At 47.4% G+C, this 26,898-nt stretch overlaps 1 protein-coding gene across 1 annotated transcript in view; it reads right to left on the bottom strand.

The window, feature by feature from the left end:
* Dpf3 (double PHD fingers 3) overlaps positions 1 to 26,898 on the bottom strand; it is a 249,781-nt gene that overhangs the window by 55,157 nt on the left and 167,726 nt on the right. Inside the window, exon 8 of the mRNA XM_071607396.1 lies at positions 14,544 to 14,681. Coding sequence (XP_071463497.1) covers positions 14,544 to 14,681 — 138 coding nt within the window. The remainder of the gene's footprint in view (positions 1 to 14,543; positions 14,682 to 26,898) is intronic.

The following is a 26,898-nucleotide window of genomic DNA, read 5'->3' as shown; positions in this document are numbered from 1 at the left end:
TTCATAAATTTCTTTAGTGTCAACTTGATTCACCCCATATGTTATTTACGAAGCCCAAAGCCATAAAAATTATTGAGATTGGCCTAATAAAAGCAGAAATTCCTTTTGAACTTAAATTTAACGTCCCTACCACAGTAATCCATCCTGGGCGACCCTGTTTATTGTCATATACTCTGTGAAAACACTTCTCTAGAGGATTCCAGAGGCTCATGAAGGGATGTTTTTAAGACAAGCTCACACCACAGCCAGATTGGCCTATGGCCTGACCCAGCCGTGAGCAATTTCCTGGTACTGTATATGAGATCATTATAAAAAAGGATTTTACTATAAATAGGAAGCTCACCCAAACCTTGCAAGTGGGATTTAAATAGAGATTCTGCTTCTGCTGATGGGAAATTGAGTCTCACTTTATAGAATAAGATGACAGGGAGGGTAAAGACCTGAGGTATCTTGATGGCAGTGTCCACAGTGATGGATTTGGCTTACTCTTGATTAATGTTCATGGGTTGAGATCATAGAAGAAATGCAAGCAAACTGTGGAGAAAATAAAGTGGGCCTTAAAGGTTTAGGAATTTACCTGAGGGTGGTAACTCTCAAGAAGCTCAAAGGAAAAAACTAAAATGGAAATCAGGGGCAAAGTTCATAAAGAAATGCAGGAAAAAAATAACATAAGGCATGGGGGAGTATTGACATAACTCAATGCAAAAAAAAAAAAAAGAAAAGAAAGGGAAGCTAAGCCTCAAGCTTGCACCAGGCTCAGGCAAGGGAGTGCAGGCATCCTAAAAGGGCATGAGTGCACGCTCTCAGGTTTTCTAGTTCAATAGGCTTTGTGTCGATAGCAAAAGTCCCCAAATTGTCCATAAAATGATCACACAGACAGCGCTGTCTTTCCCACTTTCAGTCCAATCTCTGCTGCCACTCATGAAAGCAATTAATGGTGGGGACAGTCTGGCCACCAGCAACAGCCCCTCACCTGGGTTCTGTGGAGACTAGAGCTGCATCCCAGGAGTCCTGGGGAAACAGGAAGCAGGCCAGAAGTCGACGCTCCTCCTTGGCACACACACAGAGGCATGGCCTCCCATTCTGAGCAGATGCTTGGACTGCCTGCCAGGGCCTGGTGTGCATAAGCCTGCGGCCATGCTCAGCATCCGCCCGCCTGCCTGCCAGCCCCAGGTCCACAGCTATTTCTCTGGGGCCTGCTAGATGGGGGGCATGCGGCCTTTGGGGAATTCAGGGCCACGAGTAGAGCCTTCCAGAAAGAGATGTGCCTCTCTTCACCCCTCTGAATTGTTCCCCCAACACCTTCCATGGCTGACAGTCCCTGTGTCCCTCCACAGGTCTGACACGTTTCCATGGCAACTGAAATCCTGGGCTCCAGCAGTCTCTGCTCTTGCCACCTGTTATTACTTCATCTCTCAAGTGTAAAGCATCCTTAGCCTGGTGCCACTTGGCTGTGCGGAGCGCATCTTTAGAAGATGGAGTAAAGAGAAGGGGAGAGGAAAAGAGTCCACATGGAAAGGCAGCCCCGGGCTGGCCATATAAGACACACTGGACAGAGACCAGGCTGGAGAAGGCAGCTTCAGAGACAGGGAGGGTGAGGAGGGAGGGCGTAAACCCACGTGCCTTCCCTTCAGAATCAGCCAGCAGGCCTCAGCTGGAGGCCACCGCCACATCCTGCTACCTTCTCCCTGGCCTTTAATGAGGGACGTGGGAGGGGCGGAGAGCCAGGCAGCAGGCTGGGGAAGAGAAGGCAGCTGGGCAGGGACCCGAGCCTGCCTGAGGTGGAGCAGAGCCAGGAGAGGGTTAAAAGTGGCGTGATGGAGACTGTGGGGAAGGCTGGACCAGAGGGCAAGCAGCATCAAAGCCTGGATAAATGGCCTTAATTCTCATGCTCTGGCTCACCCTACTCCTTACGTGTTTACTCATATAAATTATCCCCAAGGCCTGACACCTTTTTTCACTGCTTCCCTAGAACTGATGAAAAAATAAATCCCACAGATCCAGGGAATAAAAGTGTTGGGACTCCATTCCGGCTGGTTCTTGGTCCTATCCTAGGGATCAGGGCCTGCCCCAGGGCTGCAAGAGGAAAGTGAAGGACGACTCCACCCCCAATGTGGAGAAGCAGGGGAGGTGGGAGCCCCATAGAATGAACACCAGGACCCACCCACTTCAGACCATCGGGAATCCTCAATGGCAGAGAACTCGCTCCTTCTCCCGTGTCATTGGGCCACCCAGCACTGAGGACAATGTGAATAGGATAGGATAGGATGGGAAGGTGCCAGTGCAGAATGATTCCAGGGACTGAGATAAGTCGCTGAGGAAGGCCGAGGGCTGATTTCATAAGTCTTCCAAGTTTGTGGATGAGCCTGATAAATTGCCACACTCTGTATTGTCAAGGACAACATGAGACAAGATGAGTAGAAATGGCAGCACATGCCGCAAGAAAGCTAGAAGGGAGCAAGTGGACCTGGCTGCAGGGCGGGCTTCTCTGAGGAGCCCTCTGCACACAGGGAAGGGTCCCCTAGGCCTGGTTGTTTGAGTTCATGTCTATCTAGAGGCAAGAGAATATGCTAGAATATGCTAAATGGAGCACACCTGTAATCTCAGTGGCTCGGGAGGCTGAGGCAAGAGGATCAAGAGTTCAAAGCCAGCCTCAGCAAAAGAGAGGTGCTAAGCAACTCAGTGAGACCCTGACTCCAAATAAAATATAAAATAGGGCTGGGGATGTGGCTCAGTGGTCGAGTGTCCCTGAGTTCAATCCCTGGCACCACCACTCCCCCCAAAAAAAGGAATATGCAACATGGTAACTTAAGGTCCCTTTTAGGTCTATTATTTGAGGACTATAACAGGGTAAAAGAAAAAGCAGAAAAGCAAAGTTTTCCAAACCCAAAGGAACTCAGCCTTTCATGGTTGCTTTATGTTTGTGTTGGAGTCTCTTTCCCTGTTAGCTATGAGCTCCTGGAGGGCAAGAGCCATGTCCTTCATCTCTGTGTCCCTGGCACTGGCACATGGATTGACACAGAGCTAGGAATAAATATTTAATGAAAGGATGGATAAACCTTTCACAGAGGGATTTAAAACAAACAAACAAATAAAAATAGCCAGACAAAGGAAAGACTGGGAACTGAGTGAATGCAAAATCCCCTGAGTCCAGAGTGACTCCGCCATATTGTATCACAAGAGCCCAGTCCTTTCATATGAAGGACACAGTGAGGGGGAGAAGCAATGGGCTCAATGGAGAGAAGAAAGCAGTGATGTGTAAGACCTGGGGTCTCCTGCAAGGAAGCATTTCTTGGAAAACCAGAATGGAAGGAATCAGACTCCCAGACTCAGTGGCCGCAGGGTCTTGGGGCAGTGATAGCCAGTGAGAAGGTAGGTCCCATTTTGCTATGTGTTTTGCTATGGTGTCAGTCCCCCACTCCCCATGCCTGCCTTCTCTTCTTCCACCTTTATCAAATACACAACTCATATCTCTAGATACAAACTTTGTATTCACTCCTAAAAACTATGCTATAAAAACAGGCAACACACATCCACTTACCTTGATGTCTCCATCTCAATGGACACACAGGTTGAGCATCTGTCATCCAACAATCCAAAATCTGAATTGCTCCAAAATCCAAAAGTTTTTAGGCATTGACATAATGCCACAAGTAGAAAATTCCACACCTGACCTCATGTGACAGGTCACATTCAAAATATAGGTCCACTAAAATGCTGTCTCTAAAGTAACTGTCAGGTAGGTGTATAAGAAACAAATGAATTTCATGTTTGGACTTGGATCCCATTCCCAAGATATCTCTTCATCTATATGCAAATATTCCAAAATCCAAAACACTTCTTGTCCAAGCAATTCTAGTAAGGGATGCTCAGCTGGTATCTGGTTAGAGTGCCAATTTGCAGTTGGACAAAATGTTTCAACCATTTTCCAGGAGTTTGAACACCATGTCTCCAGTTTGGGGACTAGAGAAACTACAATTAAGTTCTTTGTGCTCCAAACTTAAGCAACAACCTCAGTCTTTCATTGATGCCTCAGAAAAGACCAAATAAAAGCTCACGAATGAGGGTCATGACCTGGAGTTGCCACTTGTGATTGGCACCCAGTGAGTCCACTGAAGGAGAAAACATTAATTTGAGAATAACTGTATCAATAGGGCTCTGAACAAAATGGTCTCATTTCCCTTCAAGGATTGCAGGACATCTTGTTGTGTCATCTCGGTCTCCTGAAGCTGTCAGGATGTCACTACCATAATGATTTAGATTCAGAAGTCGCCACCTGGTTTGCCTGACTGCTTCTCTTCACCTCTCCTCACCACCTCCTCTAAACTCAGTCCACAGATGGTCCCATATTCTCTGGGCCCTTCAGACTGAAAGTGTATTTAAGAAAAGAAAAAGGCTGAGTCTCATGCTGAACACCTGAAGATTAGGAAAGAGTCAAGAGATCATGGGGCTGAGGGGCAGCACAGATAGGGATGAGAGCCCAGGCAGAGGGACACACCCAAAGGGCAGGCCAGGTGGCAGGTGCTTAGAGCAGGAGATCTGTCCTACATTGGACAGAGCATTGAGAAAAGTTGATCTCATAGAAGGTAAGAGTAAAAATGGTGATTAGCAAATGTTGGGGAGTGGGTAATGGAAGAGGTTGATCAACATGTACCAAGTTATAGTTAATGGGAGAAATGGGTTCTAGTGTGTTATTTGCATGCAGCATGATCATAGATAACAAATGTATTGTGTATTTCAAGAAAATCTTGTAAAAAGGACTTTTTAATGATCTCACCACAAAGAAATTATGACTGTTTGAGGAGATAGATAGGCCTACCCTGATGTGTATATTATGCAATGTATATATATTATCAAAACATCATAAATATGTAAAATTATTGTGTCAATTTTCTAAAAATAAAAACATTGGGGGAAAAAAGAGTGAAAATTGAGTCTGCCTCCTTATATTTTAACAGTACAGCCTGATTTCTGGCCAGATACCTGATTCAGTATATCCAAAAGAAAAAAAGAAGAAGAGATATATCTACATCAGTCTTCAAAAGCTAACTTTCTCTAAGATAGTGGTTCACCTGGGAACTTGTTAAGAATGTAAACTCAAGGCCCATTTCAGACCTACAGAATCAGAAGCTCTGAGAATGGATCCAGTAATCTGTTATAACAAACCCTCCTGGAGAGTCTGATGTGCCCTCAAGCTTGAAACCAAAGTGTGTTAATCAGGTTTCCATTGCTGTGACAAATAATCAACTTAAAAAGATGAAAGGTTTATATTGGCTTACAGTTTCAGAGGTTCCAGTCCATGATTAGCTGGCCTTATTGCTTTGGACCCCCCATGACACAGTATCTCATGGCAGGAAAGATTAGCAGAGAAAACCTGTTCACCTCATGTTGACCAGGTATGAAAGAGAGGAAGAGTAGGGGGTGGGGTTCCAATATCCCCCTCCAGGGCACATCTCCAGTGACCTAAATTCCTTCCATTAGACCCCACCTCCTAAAGTTATACCACATCCCAACAGTACCATGAGCTGAGACTCAACATGGAGGCCTTTGGGGGACATCTAGATCTAAACTATAACTCGTGGCGCTAATAGGACATGTGACTGTCAAATCACCTCATATTATACATGTTTTCTGTTGGTGCTGTGCTTTATATAAATTAACTAATTTAATCTTTTCCATAACCTAAGAGATGCCATTCGTCTTTTGATTGTATACAGATGATACTTTAGGTACAAGGAGGCTAAGCAATCTGTCTAAGGTCAAACATTAGTAAGTGGTGGTCTTGGTTCTGAACCTGGGCAGTGTGCTGCTTAGCCAGCCCACTGGATGTTACTTCACCATGGGCACATGCAACCATGCACCTGAGAAAAGTCAAGTCCAAGAGGCTGGCTGGGCCTAAGCATGCAGGACCTTACAGGTCAAGGCTTCCCAATTCTTGCTGTGCAAACCATTTATGGATCTCATTAAAATTCAGATTGAAATTAATAAATCAGAGGTAGGCTTTGAGATTCCACATGTCTTATAAGCTCCCAGTTAAGTCAGCCAAGCACTCAGGTTTGCCTGTCACTAAGAGGTTGTTAGGAGCAAGACTTTCAGCACTCTACTAGGTAGATGTGAACAAGCTGGTCACCTGGCCCCTAGGTGATGCTGATATTGATGACCACACTCTGAGAAGCAAAAATGCAGGGCTTCGTGGTGACAAGTGTGGGGTGTACCCATGTGATAAAAGCATTGTCAACACAGGTGTGTTATGACCTATTTTAGACCTTTAAAAAGACCACTTCAGCCTCTCCATTGAAAACACACTGTAAGAGGCAAGAATAGAGGCAGGAAGGCCAATCCGAGGTGGTAGTGACCCAGGCAGAAACCAGGAGGCAGAGAGAGGAAGGTAGATAGACCTGCAGTCTATTTGGGAAGGAGCGCTGATGCAGTGGTAAAGGAAAACAAAGAGCCAAGAATGAACCCTAGGATTTTCAATTCAGGCATAAAAAAAGCATTTTTTAAAAAATATAGATATATAAAAAAAAAAGAGAGAGGAGAGAGGAGAGCTAGAAAAAATGAGACACAGAGAGAAAGATGCAGGGAAATTATTGAATAGAGTAACATGAAATTTTTTTCTATAGTAAAATTGATTTGCCAATTGAAATCTCAGTGAGAATTTGCAATGTTGGGAATGGTCCATATAAACCATCACAAATAACAAAAGTCTGTTTAGATAAAAGGTGTCCCCCAAAAGTTCATGTAAGACAATGCAAGAAAGTTTACAAGTGATGTGGATTATGGGTTTTAACCTAATCAGTACATTCAGGCCCTCATAAAGATTAACTGTAGGTAACTGTAGATAGGTAGGGTATGGCTGGGGGAGGAGGGTCATTGGGGTTGTGCCTTTGGGGTATATATTTTGTCCTTGTTGAGCAAAAAACTCTCTCTCTCTCTCTCTCTCCCACCCTCTCCCACCCTCCTTCCAGGTGCCATGTCCTGAGCTCACACTACCACCATGATATTCTGCCTCACCTCAGGCCCCAAAGAATAAAGTTGGCCATCTATAGACTGAACCTCTAAAACCATGACCCCCGGATAAACTTTTCCTCCTCCAATTGTTCTTGTCAGGTATTTTAGTCACAGCAATGAAAACAAGTTTTGAAGGGTAAATGTACCTGCTATCCATTGAAGTGTATCCCCACATCCCCAAAATTCATATATTGAAGTCCTAAGCCCCAATGTGATGTTATTTGAAATGAGACCTTTGGGACGTAATTAGGTTTGGTGAGATCACAAGGGTGGGGCCACCAGGATGGGATTAGTGTCCTCATGAGTCACCAGAGAGCTTGGTTCTCTTTTTCTCTACCCACACACACTGAGTAAAGGCCATGTAAGGACACAATAAGGTGACTGCCTTCAACCCAAGGGTAGAGACCTCACTAGACATCAACTCTGCTGGCACCTTGATCTTGGACTTCCATCTCTAGAACTATAAAAAATAAATGTCCACTGTTTAAGCCACCCATCCTGGAATTTTGTTACAGTAGCCCAAGCTAAGAGCCTGTTAATGCATTCATCTTTTTTTTGAAAAGTCACTATGTGATATGATGCATTGACAATTGGCTGACAGACAAAAATTAAGGGACATCAGTATGACCATGAAAAAGATCCAAACCTAGGCCTAGGATGGCACCTGGGATTCCAGTGTCCCGATAGAGCCAACTCAAGCCCATTCACCTCTCAGCTTCCCATCTCACTGTGCAACTTGGGACAAATTACTCAAACTTCTCTAAGCCTCAGTTTCCTCATCCATAAAATGAAAATACTAGCATAGGTCTCATGGACTCGTGAACGTTACTTAAGATGATGTGTGAAAAGTGCCTGGCACTCCGTAGGTGTTCCATCATGTCTTTCACTCTTTCCTCTCCTGTATGAAAAATGCTTGTGCATCTGACACAGCAGGAAAAAGTCAAGGGCTGAGTCAATAAGCTTTCCAAGAAGTGGCACATAGCTTAAGAATCTGCATCCAGGTCTCATGCCCATGGTACATCACAGGATCCTTATGCACCTTGGTCTCCTCTAGGGGACACGGCAATGCTGACACATTCTAGAAAGGCTGGAGAATATTACTGCCATCACCATTATTCTCTGTAGGCAGAACTCGTCAATCCTGAATATTCTAGGTCATAAAATGAAATCAAAGTGGTATAGAGAAAGCCAAGAGACATGGATTCTGACTGGGGAAATGGTGTGATAAATAAGGGACAGCTGCACTTGCCAGACTCTGTCCCACAGCTGGGTTTTCTCTTGCTGGGTTTTATGTATCCATCGCACTTCCCCATTACCCCAGAAATCCTCCAAGGGTAATGGGCACATGTTATATCTTTTTGAAGGCTCAGTGACACTCATCCCTACACTAGGCATACATACAGTAAGTGCTCAATAAATGCTCAAAGTTAGCCTGTACAGAAGGATCAGTGTCCCACATCTAAGATTTAGCAAAGTATGTGCTAGGGCCAGGTCAGACTCCGATCATTAATAACTGAGGCCAATGAGTCTTCGGGTGCAGTTAACTTCAGGGTGACAGAAAAATCCCTTCATGTTGCCTCAGGTGGAGCCCCTGACTCAGATTAGCCATCTGTGGTCACCTACACAGTATGTTAGTCTAAATGGGACAGAGATGACGTATCAACACTCAAAATGTATAGGCATGGTGCCAATCCTTTGTCTCATTTAAGACTCAGGGCAACCTCATGAGGTCAGTAAGATTATTATCTCCCTTTTACAGAAGAAGCAACTAAGGAGCAGAGATGTTTAAGTAACTAACCCACATTTTCACAGCCAGAACATGGGAGGGCAGCAGGGTCTGTGTCACCCTGGACTGAACAATTCCAAAGCCACTCTCTGAGCTTCTAAGTGGAGGGCATGGATGATGGGAGTAGGGGGTACAAGAAAATTACCTCCAAGGACTGTATACCTCCAAGGACCAGAACAACCCCTCAGGTTCTTTACTTGGTAATCTATAAACTATTTAGTTAAATAATAACTCATGTAAAAAAACATCTGTTGCTAGTATCCAGATTTTCTTTTTGAGAGGCCAGAAGCAACTCACTTCTCCAAAAAGAGCCCTGAATCTGAATTTTCCTCTCTCCCCTATGACCAAGCCTGAATTACTGGTGTCAAGGCTGGGTAAGTGGATGGTTAAGTGGGATTCATGACTTTTAAGAGTGATCTAAGTTTCTTAAACACATTTCAAAGATAATTGTCACTCTATCTCCTAAAAGTGCCCTAGCTGCCCCTGGACCATATGTTAGAGGACAAGAGATGTCAGAAGACTAACATCTGTTAGATCTTCCCCATCAGGGTGGCAATGACATCATATGCTGCTTTTAGATAATTTTCACATTATCAGACTAATTTTCAGATTATCTAATCAGCAGACATTACCCTTAATCAATTTGGTTCTCCCCTTTCAGTTCTGCAGAATACATGTGCCCTCCAAGGGCAGGGCCTTTTTAAATTTCTTTCTTTCTCTCTCTCTCTCTCTCTCTCTCTCTCTCTCTCTAGCAATAGGAAGCCTAACTTTGTGCTAGGCATACCACCACTGCATATAAGACTGAATGAAACCTCCAGGGACCTAGGACAACCCCCAATTTCAATTCCATCCACCTGAAAAATAAGGTTGAGATAAATTTCATAGAACCCTATTTTCAAAAACACTTCCCTCTTAGGAGCTCCAAGTATGTTATTGAGAAGCATGTTCTATTTATTTACACTATTAAATAAAAGAGATATGCCATTTAAGATTTAATAAGACTCTAAATGAATTTCTTTATAAATCATTTGTTCTTGCCTTCTAGTAATGGCTATGAGGTCTCTCCATTTCCTACAGTAAAGATTACACGATATGCAAGAAATATGACTCTAACTGTGACCCCCACCTACATTTCCATCCTTCCACTAAAATTTTGTATTTCCCCGCCTTCTACAGAGGGCTCCCTCCTGGGATCCAGGAAACCTCCTCCCTCCTAGAAATTCCTCCTTGATCTCCAAGAGCTAATTTGAATGTCCCCTCCTCCGTGAAGCCTGTGCAAATCTTCCAATGTAGTGGTCCTTGAGTTTTACTGTGTACCACAGTGCACTGGAGCATAGCATGCTCATCCCCACTCTTGGAGTCTCTGTTCCAAAGGGTCTGATGGAGCCTGAGAATCTGCATGTCCAGTGAGTTCCCCCAGGAGATGCTGTGGTTGCACTCAGCACCACTGCCCAGAGACAGAGAGAATGCACCCCTGAGCCCTTGGCCCTTTCACCCTTCTGTACACACCTCTCTCCACAGCCCTACTCGACAGTGTGAGCTCCTCCGGGATGAAGCCAAGTCTTATGCATGTTGTACTTCCCAGGTCCAATATGTGGTCAGTATTTAATACATGGTTAGCAAAACCATAGATGCATGGATGGCCCTGACTTTATTTATACACTTGTTTCATCCTACTCTAAGACTTAGCAAAGGCCCAATCCTACCCCAAAAAGTATCTTGAAAACATCATCTATAATAGATGATCCCTGTGCAGAGAAAGTAAAAAGAAATCCAAGAAGAGTTCTGACACAGTGAGCCTGTGTGGTTGGGGTGTTGAATTCTAACCCTGTTCACTAGTCACACTTCGTGGGAGTCATGCAGAATGCTTCAGAGTGGCACCTCTCTGATTCTTGACCCCCACCCAAGCCCTCCCTCCTTTTATTGATGTATATGCACATCTACATGTGTGTGTAACTGTACAGGTTACACATGGTAATTTCATTCATAGAAGGTAGATGAAGGAGAAATGGAGGGAGAAAGAAGAATCCAGCCTCAGCACAGGGGAGGAAGGACAGCAGGCCAAGGAAGGGAGCTGACAGCAGAAGGGCTATCCCAAAGGGGAAGGTCTGCACCCTGGGCTGCCTATGGCTGAGGCAGAGAAGCTGGAGCACCAAGGACAGGGGCCAAGTCTACAGGAAACACAGAAACTGAGAGACTGGGACAGAAACAAAGGTGAGAGAGTGACAGTGTATCTGCTGGGAGGGGCAGGCGGGCGGGGGAGGGGCTGGCAACTGCTGAGCTAGCAGCTCAGGGCGGCGGGGGCTGGGGGAGGAAGGTCAATGCTGGCTCCAGCTGGTCACTCTGCCCTTTCCGCAGCAACAGCAGTAGGAGCAGGGCCAAGCACTGAGCTCTGAAGACACAGCTGGAGAGGATGGAGCAAGGGACAGCGGGGGGACCAAAGTCGAAAGGTCTCTACTGCTGCAGGTGGTACAAACCAGCTGCCTACGGCCCTGCAGACTCAGGTCACCCTGCAGCTCTGCTAAGCGGGGGAAGTCAGCATTTCCACTGCGCTAGCGTTAGTGTTCAGACCTTCCAGAGGGGCGGGGGGGTGGGTGGGGGGAGCCCCAGATTAGCCTCCTGGATTAAGTGCTCCTGCCCCCTCCCCCACTCCCAAAGCCTTGCATGGGAGGATGGTGAGGCAGAGACCTCAGAAGGCTGCTGAGCTGTCACATTCAATTCACCACACAGTCCCAGTGGCATTTAGGGGCAGGATGAATGGGATCCCACCCCAAGCCCCAAACAGTGGGAGCAGCTAATGACTGGGTATTAATGATGCTGGCAATTAGTACTCACAGGAAAATGGTGGGGGGCTGCTCACCAGGGGAATGCGGGAGGAGACAGAGCACACATTCAGAGCAGCAAGCAAATCGGTGGTCTGTGTGGGGCACAGAACCCAGGGACAGCAGCCACCTTGGGGTTTGTCCAAAGACATTGGGGACAGTGGGGAAGGATGTCTTCTCCAGACACTAAGAACCTTTCTGCGGCACCTTCCTGAAATTGGGGTTAATCACAGAGTTCTCAGAGAGGGTGCTCTGAGAAAATGCCCCCCAAAAAAGATGTTTGTGAGGGTTCTGGAACCTTCTTCATGTGAGGAGGCCCCAGATCAGCCCAGGTATGGCTATTCTTTTGTATGATGTTTAAAATCTTTGGTCAGTCAAATAAATGATCAATTGTGAAGAGTCAGGTTTCTCATCCACAGGGTGAAAAACAACAAGCAGCAGAAAAGGTCGGAATGCATGTGCCAACCCACAGGCCCATGGAGACATAGGGACATTTCTCAGGGAGGCACCTCTAGGTAGAAAAAAGAAAGACAGACACCACTTCCTTACTAAGCAAGATCATGGGCCTCACAAGGAGGACACCCACCAATGAAAGAGGATGAAGAGGTCCTAGGGGACCAAGTGAAATGTGCCTGTGAGAGCAGAGCCTCAGGAGGCAACAGCCAAGCTGGCGGGGACCACAGGAACAGTGGAGAGGAAGGCTCCTTCACCTAAGGTCTGCAGTATGCCCTCCTCTGCTCTAGCCAAGACTATGCATGCGTGAACACAGGAGCACACACGTGCACACGCACAGGCGTGCACATCACTACTGTAGTGAGGCTTCCAGAGAACTAGGGAAATACAGACACAAACAAAACAGAAGCAGGCCAAACCCCATAACATGAGGACTGCACCTTCACACCAAAATGGCCAGCACGGAGGAGAGATGAGGGGGATAAGCCAGCCCTGGGAGATCGAAAAATAACACCACGCTAATAAACACTCGAGAGAGAGCAGCAATCACTAATAACCACTTTCCAGATAGCACCCCAAATCAAAGCAGATTATTCTCAGCCTCTTGCTGGTAGGAGGTGACAGCTCCTGTGACCTCTTGATCACTTAGACCAGAGAAGGGAAAAGAGAGAGACAGGGAAACCAAGCATCGGCTGCCTGGGTACAGGTCAAGGAATTTTCCTTTCCTAAAGACAGGACCAAGGAGACCTCTCCCAGAAGGAAGACAGAGGCCTTGGGGCTGGAGCCGCTCGGGAGCGGGCAGGGAGAGGGCACAAAGCCATCAGAGACCTCCTGCCCTGCTCTTCAGGTTCTGCACAGATGACAATGGGGGTGAGAAAACAAGGGTTGAACCCTGAAAGTAAGAATTAAAGAAGGTGTTATAGGCTGAATTGGGTCCCCCACTCCAATTCTTATGTGGAAGCTTCACCCCAGGACACCTCAGAATGTAAATATATATGGAGACGGGGTTGAAGAGGTAAAAAGGTGAGGTCAGAGGAGGCCATGAGCCCTAATCCAATCTGACTGGTGACTCCAGAGCAGGTGTGCAGAGAGAGGGTAGCCATCTGCATGTCGAGGAGAGAGGCGTCAGAGGTGACCAGTCCTGCCAACACCTTGATTTTGGACCTCTAACCTCCAGAACTGTGAGAGAATAAGCTTCTGTTGTTGAAACACCCCCGTCTGTGGTATTTTGTTAGGGTGGCCCAGTGAACTAAGAAGTGGAGTAGAGTGAGAGGAAGCCACACATAAATATAAAGGCTGGTCTTAGCCACGGGTGTGTTAATTATTCAAATACTCAGTAAAGGTGCCCAGCTGACATCAGTCAACTACGCTGACTGACTAAAACACACTAGCATCATCTTTAAATCCCAGACTCTGAATATTCTTCAAGTTCTGCTGCCTTTAATTGCATTCAATTGTTCACTCGAACAGCACCTGCCACCAAATCTTATGAACAAAATTAAAAACACATTGCACGTCCACAAATTCTCCCCACCAAGTGATCTCAGCTTCCCCCACCCATATTTTGAAGCAAGCTCTAGAGATTCCACGACCCCATCCCATTTCAAGGTGCTGCAGACCCAGAGGCCATAATGGATGTTACAGAGGGAAGTCAGGTGGGAGATGCTAAGATCCCTTTTGATTCCCTAATTTGTAAACAGAAATTGAGGAAGAAAATGGAAACACAAAATCTTCAGGGTCATGTTGGGCCTTCAGGACTGATTATCCCAAATGGCAAATCCACCCAGATCCCATTGGCCATTTGAATGCTCCAAGGTAACACAGAGTTCCAACCATATCCCTATTACCCCCTGTAATCATGACTCCCTATAACAAAGCCACAGCAATAGATTAACATGTATTATGTGTCAGTTAAAAAGAAAATACAAAGACTGGGCTGGAGATGTGACTCAAGTGGTAGGGTGCTTGCCTCTCATACTTGAGGCACTGGGTTCGATCCTCAGCACCACATAAAAATAAATAAGTGAAATAAAGGCATGCTGTCCATCTACAACTAAAACATAAATATTTAAAAAAAAAAAGAAAATACAAAGATTCTTAGGGGTCAAGCAGACAGTGGGGATATCTAACACCCCCAAGGGCTATGCCCAGCCCAGTCTCACAGCTGCGAGTGGGTCATCTGCCGCTGAGCGGAGAGTGGCATTTGCAGTGACCTCGTAAAGGCCCTCCCCTTCTGCTGAATGGCCTTCCTTCCAGAGCTGGCTGTGCTGGCCCTGCCCAGGTCACTCAAGGCTGGAAGCTGAGCCACAGGGACAGTGGCTGGTTGGCTGAGCTGAAGGAGCCCACCCCCAACGAACACTGAGACCCACCAATGTTGCCAGAAGATGCCAGCCAGCGGTGGAGGAAAGGAGTGTCCCCCATCCCTGCCCTCCCCACGCCTCCCTGCCCCAACCTCACGAGTGGGGACTCACGTCTGTGGTTCTCATTTCTGTGGTTAGGTGGGGACCGGGTCTCCTGATCTTGGGCTTCGTCCCCCTCCTCACTGGCCAGGTGGGTGTGAGCGTAGTGGTAGCTCAGTCCCGGTCGGTTCTTGTAGCGCTTGCCGCAGACTAGAGAGGAAGAGAGGAAGAGGGGGAAAGGCGACATCAGTGACATCAGCACCTCCGGCGGCCACCGCTCTCATTCCCCCAGGTGGCAACGCCGGCCATCCACCCCAGAGCCAGCCTTCCCTTAGAAAGTGATCTCCGTTCCCAGCGTCACTCCCCAGCTCCTGACAGAACCCATACCACTCCAACAAGGCAGTCAGTGAAGAAAAACCATCCAAGGACAACAGAGAGATCGAGAGCTGTGTGAGCGCCCCACCACTCCCTAGCAGTGAGAGCCCGGGCAAGTCACTTAACCACTCTGTGCCTCAGCTGCTTCAGAGAGAGACACAACATGGGGATAATAGCAGTACTTACCTCACGGGCTGCTGTGAAGGGTAGACCCCTGCTCAAAGCACTGAGCACACTGGGGGTCACACATTAAGCGTGACTGTTACCGAAACTTTGAATTCAAAGGGAACTGGTACCTCTCCAGTCCAATATCCCAGGATACTGATCAGGCAAGTGAGGCCCAGGAACACCAAGTGACTTGCCTAGGAACACACAGCTGGTTGGGACAAAGCCACTAGAACCCAGGCCTCCTGGATTCCTCACAGTGCTCCTCCCACTGCCAGCATAGGGACAATATATTGGACGTATCACCACTCTGTGAATTTTTTTTATTTTTTTTATTTGTTTTAATCCATGACACATGATAATAGAATGCACCTTAATACATCATCTATCACCCTGTGATTTGGGGGCAGAAAAACATGTTTCACTTTCACCATGAAAACCAGGAAGCTGAAGCCTCCTTGGTGGATGTGTTAACCAAAGCCTGGACCTCAATGCCCCAGGCATCCTCTGATGCCCCACACCCACGGAAGGTGTTCTGGGAAGTACTATCTCTCTAATGGACAGCTTGAGATGAAGACAGCAGGCGACAGGAAGATGGCTTCTCAGAGCCAAGCAGAAAAGAGGTGGTGTCACCAGCTGGCTCTCAGTGCCTGGGAAGCAGAAGTCTGGCTGAATGGCCCCAGACCAAACCACCACCTTCAGACTCCCCAACATTCAGCCCAATGTCCCAGCCTCTGGGGGATGGGACTGCCCTGCTCAGCCTGAGGGTTACAAGCTCTTAGGGCCTCTCTCTCCTACTGGTTCTGACACTGATGGTTTATACCAGTGAGCATAAAGGCTTCCCAAGGTACGGAGAGCACAACTGGTTCAAATCCAGTTTCAGTGGCCCACGTTCAGCAGCTGTGTGACCCTAACTGTACAGAGAAGGGCTGTTAGCCAGCCATCGGACCCAATACCCTCATGACTCTCTTAGGGTTCCTTTTCCTTCTAGATTCTTTTGATGTTTTGTTTTGGTCAACAATCGTGGCAAAAATGAATAACATCATGTCTTCTTTCCCATATTTATATAAACCATTTTATGTTGGCTTGATTTCATTTTGAATAATCACCAAGACAATATTTTTAAATAGCAAAATCAAGTATTTCCTAGGTTAATGAAATTGGATTTAATGTTTCACTGTTTAGAATGACATGTAGCTGATTTTCAGTCTTTATCAAATTTACATGGTTTCTCTGGTTCCTGTTTTAGAGTTTTAAATGTGGAAGAATTTTATCAAAAGTCCTTTCAGCATCTACTAGTGTATGGCTCTCCTTTAGTTCATCAATATGGTGAATTATATTGATTTCCTAATATTTCCTATTATTGAATCATTCTTGCATTCCTAGAATACACTGCATTCTGGTCAGAGTTGGTTATTCATTGATATACTGCTGCATTCAATTTGCTAATAATGCAGCTGTACTCAGACTTGACATAGATCTATAATTTGGGGGCTGTTTTATCAGCTTTCAATTTTATGGTTATGTCAACTTCCAAAATAAATCTAAGAGTTTTGCTATGAAATTGGACAAGACACAAAAATCTCTCTATGCCTTTTCCTAGAAAATGAGGATAATGATACTTCCTTTGAAGGATGGTTAAAGGGATTATAAGCAGTATTTGCAAAGCATCTCACTCAGTACCCAGCATGTAATAGATGCTTAATAAATGGCAAGAGATGGGCAAGGGGCATTGGCTGTGTTTGTCACATCTTAGGCGCAAGACCCTCTGAAAGGATTTTTGGTTCATTCTATGCAGTCTGGAAATTGGTTGAATTCTCTTGATAAGGTTAAGATGAGAGTCTGAAATTCAAGTTGGTGCCCTAGAAACTGTAAATTTAAGTTTTGCGCTCTCTCGCTCTCTCGCTCTCGCTCTCTCTCTCTCATAAATATTGCAAAACAAAGTAAAATGGCACCATGCATTTCAATTCCATGTGATTCAGGAAGCTGGGCCCAAAGAGGCCCCTGAGGTACACTCTGGGCCTGCTTGTGGCTTTCTCCATTTAACCTTTTAAATGATATGAGGTCAATAAGCAGTGAATTATCAGGTCATTGGATATAAATCCATTTACACCCCAAGCACAATGTTGATGAGGACTAAGTATCTATTAAAAGTAGTCATATTATCAGTATTTACACCAGCAGCCTCAGCTGCCTCTGCAGATCAACCCATTATAAACCCCACAGCGTTTCATTTGTCCCATTTGATATGTCAATCATCACTGTTTTCCCTAATCACAGAATTTCAAGATCTTAACAGTCACTTGGTAACCATGTATCCAACTGTTTTGTTCCCACTAACCATCTAGAAGCCTGTTCTGGGACAGCTCTAGAGATGGGGAACTCACTGCCCATCGGAGCAGACATCTCTCCTTTGGACTCCTTGAGTTATGGTTATGTCTGCACCAGAGGCCTCCCTTAAGGACAGTTTTGTATCGATTTCATCTTGACATCAACAACTTCACCTCACTCTGTTGCCATGCACCTACTACAAAATGTATTTGTTGAGTGGCTGATGAATGGACGCAGAAACACCTTGCGGGAAAGCCCAGGGACGGGGTGGAGGTAGGCTTGTAGAATCTGATCCATCTATCCACATTAATCTCATACTAATCGTTCTTAAAGCCTACAAAGCCAAACCCAAGCAAAAAGCTCCCCCGATCTCCTTCCCCAGCACTGTAAAGAGCAATAATTTTTGGAGCACATCCTTTGGCTAGAATGGAGATTCTCAAAGTGTGGTCCCCAGACTACCACCATCAACATCACCTGGGAACTTGTTACTGAAGCAAATTCTCAGGCTCCACCCCAAACCTACTGAATCAGAAACTCCAGATGCGGACACTCATAAATAATATAAACAAAGTGACAAACAGCCCGTACCACTTACCCTCACTATTTATTAGGCATCTATTATACGCTGGGTTCTAAGTGAGGGGCTTTACAAATACTATTTATAACTATAGTCTAACTAACCAGGTGACCCAGATGACTCTGATGTCTGCTGAAGTTTGAGAACTACTATGCTGGAAGGGTGAATCTACCTAGGCCTGTCTCCACTGTGTCCACCTGTCCTCTTGCTGGGTGTGCGTGGCAGGTGGAGGCGCAGCTCTGAGACTTGTGATGGGTCAATGGAAGAATCAGACTCAGATGGCCCAGGCAGGTCCTGGAAGCCAGATGCCCTTATGAAGAGTCCTCTAGATGGAGCTTCATCTTTTGCCTCCTGCTGATGTAAAGTCATTCCTTCCTCACTAGACCTTCAACTCAACAAAATGTGTATCAAGCACCTAATATGTGCCCAGCCCTGTGACCGCAGAAGAACACAGATAAATGAGCCCCAGATTCTTCTCTCACAGTCTAGCAGAGCAGATGTGCCTGTAAATAACAGTGGGGGGCACAGGGGGGCAGCATCTGAGCCAAGAGGGAAATACAGTGGGGAAGAAGGGGTCCGCAAATGGCTTGAGATGAGGGAGCTGGCTTCCCAGACAGAGAAACTGCCCCTGCACTGTGGTGCATGATACGAGAAAGACTTCACCAGTGGACAAAGGAAGTCAGGGTCCCCAGGCACCAGCACACAGCCAGGTGGCAGCCCAGGGGACAGGAGAATTTTGAGAAAGCCAGAGCAAAGAGGCATTGAAGTGGGTGGGAGGTGGACTAAAAAAAGAGAAATCCCTGGGTAGGACTTTATCTTGACAATGGAGAAGTCAGAGAGGATTTTACCCAAGGACTAACTTAATCAGACTTATGTTAGTTAGAATACTGCTTAAATTTAAAAGGCATGAATTTGAAGGTAGCAAGAGGCTGTTGGCTTCATCCATGGGCAAAACAATGAGGATGTAGGGATGGAGAAGAAGAATGGGGAGAGAGGTTTGAGAGAATCTGGTGGAAAGGGGTGTGTATAGGAAAACAAGAAGGAACCGAGAAAGACTAATCATGGACTTCCCAGGCATTCACCCATCAGCCCGGCCTCTTCTGACCATGGCCAGCTCCTCCTCAGCCCTCCTGGCCTTTCCATTTCTTCAACAGTTTGCCTCCCACCACAGATCCCGCACGCCAGGTCTTCCCTCTGCCTGGCATGGCGACCATCCACAATTTGCCTGCGAACATCTAATCATCCTTCAGATCTTGGTTCAAATGTTCTTCCCCAGGACGTCTTTCCAATCAAAATCAGGACTCTGATTTTTTACCTTCCTCGGACTAATCATGCATCAGTATGCGAGTCTCTCCCGCCAGCGGCAGGCACGGCAGGTCCCTGGTGTGTGTGTGTGCGCACAAGTTGTATCTCCAGGGACCTGCACAGGGCCTGACTTGTGACAGGCATCTGAGGTCAGCTAAGGGAAGCAAGGACGGTGCCACCTTCCTGACTTAGGTGACGGGCTAGAAGAATGTAGGGGAAAAATAAGGTTTAAGGAACAAAGAGAAGGAGTTGAGGGGCTGGGATTGAGGTTCAGAGGTAGAGCGCTCGCCTAGCATGGGTGAGGCACTAGGTTCGATCCTCAGCACCACATAAAAATAAAATAAAGACGTTGTATCCACCTATAACTAAAAAATAAATATTAAAAAAAAGAGAGAAGGAGTTCAGTCTGGGGTTGGCTTTATTCTCCTGGAGTTTGGGAAAGAGATGTGGACTTGGGAATTGGCCTGGAACTTATAGAGAGATGTGCCAGGAGCGATTGTGGAGAGAGGTGTGGCATAGGAGAGAACTAAGAAAACGTCCGTATCTTAAGAGACCAGTGAAGAAAGAAAAAGGGATTTTTTAAAAAATGGTGAAGAAAGACTCACATGAGAGAAAGCAGCATAAGCCAAGGGAGTAGATTTCAAGATGGCCACCATGATGCCACCAGTCACAGCTCCTGCCAACGGCTACTGAGTCTTTACCACGTGCCAGGACATGTCCAAGTGCGCCTAGGAGACATACTCATGGCAGCCACATCCCCACCTTAAGGATGAGCAGAGCTGGCAGTCACAGAGGCAGTAGGGCCAAGAGGGATGGGGAGGGGGAGAGACCACGGCCTGTAGCAGTTAGTAGGTTACCTTGGCAAGAAGAGGACCTGAGACCTCGTGGAGGTCAAGACAATTCTGCAAAGGGCTAGAGTTCTCCCAGAAATGAGGAAGCAGTGATGAGGCCAAGGGCTACTCCCTCCAGCATGGCTGGTTGTGGGAGAAGAGGGGGGGCTGCAAGATGGAGGGACCCCAGAGGCAGGGCACAGCCTGTGCTTTATCAGGGGATCTGCAAGCAAGTTCTCAGGTTGGAGGCAAGGCGGGGGCTGGGGAGAGGAAGGGCAGTTGGAAAGACAGGATTAGGAGGACTGGAGTTAATGGAGCAGATGCCAACCCCCATATGAACCTTCTAACCCCAAGACCTAGTTTTGGAATGACTTCATCACAGGGGCAAGAAAACAGAGTCGAGACTTCCAAGATTTATTCTGGTTGAATTGCATCAGGATCAAACTGCTATGTTGTTGTCTTTTTTTTTTTTTTTAACTGCTATATTTTGATGAAAAGAAATGCTTTGGCAATCTTGCTTTAACTGGCTTGGAAAAGCTAGAAACACCGGCACAGCTTCACCTCCTGTATTTAATCCTATCTTCCTGTCACTCCAGTCACCAGGGGCTGGCTTCTCGGGCATGTGGCCTGGGCTTTCAGACACCCTCCCATGTCCTGTTGAGCCTCACATTGATACCATCTTGATCAGGGGTCCCCTCCGTTGCCTTTTTCTCTGCACCCCACAAATCCTATAGCTGGTCCTAGAAATCTCCTGGGACTGGGAGTAGAAATCTGGAACTAAGTTGCTCCAACTGATAGCCTGAGACTATCAAGGTAAACCCAGGTCCCCAGCAGTTGGTGATGTAGTTCCCTTCTGAGATGAACTTGAAAGCCCGGCTGCAGGAGTTAGCCACTCAGTCATGATTCCAGTACCATCCACTGCTCTGGCCCTGCTTCTGATCAGCCCTACCTTCAGAGAGGCAGGATCTGTAGCAGGCAAGTAGCGGGTTCCTTCTGGAACAGCTGGGTCCCATCCCTGCTCTGCTGCTGACTCCCTGTGTGATCTTGTGTGACTTGCTAAACCTCTCTGTGCCCAGGCGTTCTCTCTGCGCTGACGGTGACAGCACACCTACCTCACGGTGGCGGGAGTGACATGACAGAATGCATTGAAAACAGGGCTCGTGGTGAGTCACAGCCACCATCAGCTGTCATCATCACCACTGCCATCAAAGGCCTCAGCAAAGAGAATAAACCCAAAAGGGGGGGAAAATCTACTCATTTCTCCTCTGAAGTCCAGGATAGAGAATAGCAAGGAAAAGAGCGGGGGGTGGGGGGGGGGCATTCTGAAAATAAAGTATTGGAAGCATCTGCTATCCTTTCATCATGTCAGAAATATCTGTCATGTGGAATCAGACTGAGCCCCAAGACTGCTGAAGCATGCATAGAGGGCCATGCCCCCATCTTCCCACTCCAGCCTCCTTCCCCGGGACCTGGCTCCTTTGCGTCACACACCTCTGAAGCCATCACCCCTGGGACCAGTCAGCCCTGCCTGTGCACAGCCTAAGGTCCTTCCTTTCACCTTGGCAAGTGAGCACCTGGATTTTGTGTTCCTGGCACGGTGTGCTTGGAGAACAACGGCTGTGACAATAAGGGACGTCCAGCTTGCCTCCCTCTCTCTCTCCTTCCCCCTGGGGCGGATCCATCTGTCAAGCTGCAGAAATAGCATTTGCCCACATCCCCATCCAGAGCCGGATTCTCCATGAAGGACCTCCCGGCTGGAGTTACAAATGCCTTCGCTGTTGCCCCAGAATATTTACAGCATGTCCCCTGCCCCCCTTAACCCGGCTGCGCTCACTCCTTGTCTGGGGCGGGGGTGGGGAGGAAGAGGAGGAGGAGGAGGAGGAGGAGGAGGAGGAGGAGGAGGAGGAGAAGGAGGAGGAGGAGGAGGAGGGGGCCTCGGGCAGTTTGTGTGAACAAAGCAGCAGCAGACAGCAGAATCCTTCCTGCCGGGGAGAAGCAGCCTCCTTCCCCACTGATAACTTAATGACTCTGGCACATTTTCATCAGCCCAACTTGGAGCACGCAGTGGGTATCTGAGCCAGTGGTTTCCCAGAGACTGAAAGCAACAACTGAAAGCTATTAGGGAATGAGCGTCCAAGAGACAAAGCCTGGGCTTGGGGATCACCTGCCACATCTCATTCCCAGCTCTGCCCAGTGGCACTTCCATGCAACCCTGAGAGACAGCAAGCATCACCCCCTTCTCTCTGAAGCTCCACCCCCTCGATCGTCTGTGACATGGACCAGCAGCACCCATCACCGACTGGTGCCTCTGGGGCATCACACCTGCAGACAGACAGGCAGCCAGACACCCCTACACAGAATCTCACCACAGCTCATGAGGCACGGACCCCATTTTGCACATGAGGAGACTGAGCATGAGGGTTTGGAACCCAAGGCTGTCTGACTTTGAAGCTCACGACAAAGAGAGGTATGGGGTGGATGGTCTCTGCCTGCCACCTCCCCCACTCACACCTCTCAGTGCCTCCCTTTGGCCTGTCCACGCTGGAGCTCGCTCTCTGCCTCTGGTGGGGTTTGGCCAGGAGGAGGCAGCAACAGGGAAACGGAGGTGAGGGACAGAAGAGGTGAGGTTCACGCCTGGCCCGCTCTGCCCTTCCCGGTTGGTGGATGCTGTTGGTGCAGGCGCTGCCCCTCCTCCTGGCTCTGGGAGTCATGTGCGGACGGGGAGGGCATCCTGCTCGCCCTTGGCCTACCTTTATCCTGCCTGCACCTCCATAATCATTCTGTCATCAAGTTCTCTTCCATTCATCCCTCCTGAATGGAACCCTGCCTGGGTCCTGCAGAGCCCAACAGAATCACACGCCCCCAGGCTGGTTCACGGGATGTGGACCTTCGGGGCTCTCCACGCCTTCCTGACACCCCTCTTTCTCTCTGCAGAGCTATCTGGGAGAGGAGGAATGCCTATGACCAGTTCCCCCGAGAGGAGAGCAGCTCCAAGCGAGAAAAGCTCCGTGTGACTCTCAGGCTCACACTCACATTGGGACCAAACCCAAGAGAGACTTCAAAAGCCACCAGCTCAGACTTGTGTTCTCAAGGTGGGGTCGTGAATCCCTGAGACCATCTTAAACAGACACACTTTTCTCAAGATGGCTCCGCAGAGGTTAAAGTGATAAAAGTCATGGATTCAAGGATTGGCCCAGGTCCTGCAGTGTTTAGTCCTGCTTCTTCTTGGGAGACAAGATGCTCCTCTCAGGCAAGCCCAGGGTTCTCAAGCCAGGTGGTTTCCCCTCCCCTGCCTTCAGAGCCTGGACATCAGCCTAGGGAGTGGGTGACCTTTGGGAGACTTGGGTCTGGTGTTAACCCTTTATGTTCCCATACCTTTATAGGTTCTTTTGGATAGAAACACGGGGACTGGGGAGGTGTGGGGTGTGTCGCATTCTGATTTTTAACAGCCACATTCCTTAGGCCTAGCATTGACCCTTGTGTTAGCAGTGAGCCCAGATCAGGATCTGCCAGACTCCAGTGACCAGTGTTCTACTCAATTTACAAATTTGCTCTTTGTGAATGAGACTCCCCCTTAACAATTGCCTGTAAGAATAATGGAGATGTGCAAAAAGCCCTTCCTTTCAAAATATCATAGAACCTGCTTCTGTATCTCCAGCAGAAAAATGCAGAAACCTCCCAAATCCAGGCATTAAATACATTGGCAGGATGTTTCCCACCCTGCTAAGAAGCAGGGTAACTTTGTTGGCGAACTCTGGGGTCAGCCTTCCTGGGCCAGCTAATTATGTCATCTTGGGCAAATGACTTAATCTCTCCAAGCCTTAGTTTTTATTGTCTATAAAGTGTAGGTAATAATCATGGGCACATCATACAGGAATGGTGAGAACTGAATGAATTCATCCCTGCAGAGTGCCTGGCACAAGGCACAAGTTCAGAAAACACGGGCGATTTTTGCTAATTCATTTCACTTTATAGGACTCCTTCCCTGGACCCCAACAACCCCAACATCGAGGGCACAGGACACAATTGAGATTCAGCCGAAGTGTTCAATAAGTGCCCTTTTTTGATTTGGTACAAAGAAAATATTTATTGAGAACATTTATGGGGCATGGTGGTGCACTCTTATACTGCCAGTGACTCAGGAGGCTGAGGCAGGAGGATCACAAGTTCAAGGTCAGCCTTAGCAAGTCCTTGAGTACATTTACGAACAAAGCAGTGAACTAATTGTTCTAACATGCTGTCTCCCTTAGTCCTCTTAGAAACACTCAAAAGTTCACATTATTGTCCTCACTTGGCAAAGAAACAAAGGCTCAAAGAGGTTGTGCCCAAGGTCATGGCTAGGAAATGGCACAAAGATTCAAACCAGGAGCTCCTGATTCCAGGAACCAACTTATTCTGGATTTCTTTTTTTTTTTTTTTTTTTTGGTGGCGCTGGGGATTGAACCCAGGGTCTTGTGCATGCAAGGCAAGCACTCTACCAACTGAGCTATGTCCCCAGCCCCAGAACCAAGTACTTCTGACCACCATCCCTCCAAAGGCAGCATCTTTGACTTTGTCCTCTACTGTGTCCTACATTTGCATGTCTTTAATTAGTGGAAAGAGTAAAATATAATTCTTTTCTATTATACAAGAAAAATGTGTGAATAACAAATGTCATTGCCAACATTCTGAGGAAGCTAAACAAAGGAAAATAAAAACTCAGACTCAGTCACCATAAGGTATGGCAGTCCCCACAGGCTTGGGGACCTTCCTGGTGTCCCCTCCCTCAAGATCTTGATACACCTCTGGGGCCTAGGTGAATATCTGACACAAATGCTGCTGCTGCGGATGACCTGGATGACCTTGGAGGCAGAGCAGACTTGATCAGTGAGTCCCGGGTCATCTGGGTGATTCATGGGTCCTTACCTGAGGCAGTCCCCTTCCACCTATGACAGGGCGAGATCTTTGGTTCCTTTAAGGAAACAAATGCCCGTTATCATCTGTCAGACTTTCCTGTCTGGGTGTCCTGTCATTTCCACATGTCAAAGCCTCACTGCTTCCCTAAGACCACCTCCCCCTTCAGAATGTGCCAGGTAAGCCTCTCTTCCTGTCTCACTACAAGAGCCGATGCCAAGAGTCACCGTGGCCACCCCCTGTCTTTTGTCTCCTGTGCCCTACCCTCCTCTCTGTCACCCGCCAGGTTCCACAAGGACTTTGTTATTGGCCTTGTCTGTTTTATTCCTGCCGTCACCAAGCTCCGGGCCTCCAGTCTTCTCCTGGCTGGCTGCAGAAAGCTCCTCTCCTTCATCAGGCTTCACACTCTTCCCTGACACCTAATCGTACAGATTGACCTTTCTAGACAAGTCTGTGGGAGCGCCAGGCTTCAGCACTGACCACCGTCCCCCTCGGAACACCTCAACTGGCATCCCCACAACCCTTGTGTCACAGACACGCGACTCTGGCCAAGGGGGTCTGTCTTAAGCCCCGGCACGGACTCCGCATCCCCCTCTCCAGACATTCATCGACAATTTGGGATTGCTGCTGTGCTGGGGAGGGGGTGCCAGTGGCCTGTGACAAGGTCCTGCCCTCAGAAGGCTCACTGTCCAGTTTGAGAAGATAGGCAAGTGGACCAACTGTTATCAACAGGGAGGCGCTAAGCAACTCAGTGAGACCCTGTCTCCAAAGTGTGAGAGGGAGCCTCGAGGGAGACACACAGGTACCCGCGGAGTCCAGAAAGGAATGAGTGGTGGCGTTTGTCAAGGGTTGGGAGAGAGACCGATAAATAGAACCAAATCCTGGCTTTACCAGCTATTCATTCACTGTGTGGTCTGGGGGAAGCTAACTAACCCCTTCCCTCTCCATTCTCCTTATTTGTAAGGTGGAGATGACCACAGCATTTGTCTCATGGCACTTCCATGAGGGTCACCATTTGACCCAGTTATCCCACTCCCGGGTTTATAACCAAAGGACTTAAAATCAGCATATTGTAGTGACACAGCCACATCAATGTTTTCAGCAGCTCAACTCACAATAGCTAAGCTATGGAACCAACCTAGGTGCCCTTCAATAGAGGAATGGATAAAGAAATCATGGTGTATATATATATATATACAATGGAGTATTACAAAGCCATAAAGAAGAGTGAAACTATGGCATTCGGCCAGTAAATGGATGGAACTGGAGACTGTCATGCGAAGTAAAATAAGCCAGTCCCCCAAAACAAAGGCTAAATGTTCTCTCTGATATGTGGATGCTAACACATAATAATGGGGGTGGGGGAAGAAAAGAAGTCCATTGGATTGGACAAAGGGGAATGAAGGGAAGGGAGTGGGGACGGGAATAGAAAGGACAGTTGAATGAATCAGGTAACTTTCCTATGTTCCTTATGGATACACAACTAGTAAAACTCCACATTATGTACAACCACAAGAATGGGATCCTCATTAGAATAAGTTATACTCCATGTATGTATAATATATCACAATACACTCTACGGTCATGTCTATCTAGAAAGAACATTTTTTAAAAAGTGCTAATACGGATGAAGTCCATCAACCATTGCACTCCCATCACATAACCTGACAAACTTCAGCCATTACTACTCTTCCCCCACCCCCATGCATACCCCTCCGTTCGTGAAGACTGCAATCAGTTCAATCTGTGCTCACTGAGGGTCGCCCCTGGTCTCAGGAGAAGCATCATCTGACAGGCCGGCCTCCCAAGTCCACTCCTGCCTGTTCCTTACAGAGCTCACTGCCTACTCAATTAAATACCACCCAGTAGTGTGTCACCTCCTGGGTGACAACAGCCTGGTCTTTCCAAGTACACTGGAGAAAGAGGAAACAAGGAAACATAAAGGTGGGAG

The sequence above is a fragment of the Marmota flaviventris genome, chromosome 2 (genome assembly GCF_047511675.1).
Source record: "Marmota flaviventris isolate mMarFla1 chromosome 2, mMarFla1.hap1, whole genome shotgun sequence".
NCBI classification, from domain to species: Eukaryota; Metazoa; Chordata; class Mammalia; order Rodentia; family Sciuridae; genus Marmota; species Marmota flaviventris.
Note: the sequence above shows the minus strand (reverse complement) of the source record. Positions and strands in the feature narration are given on the sequence as shown.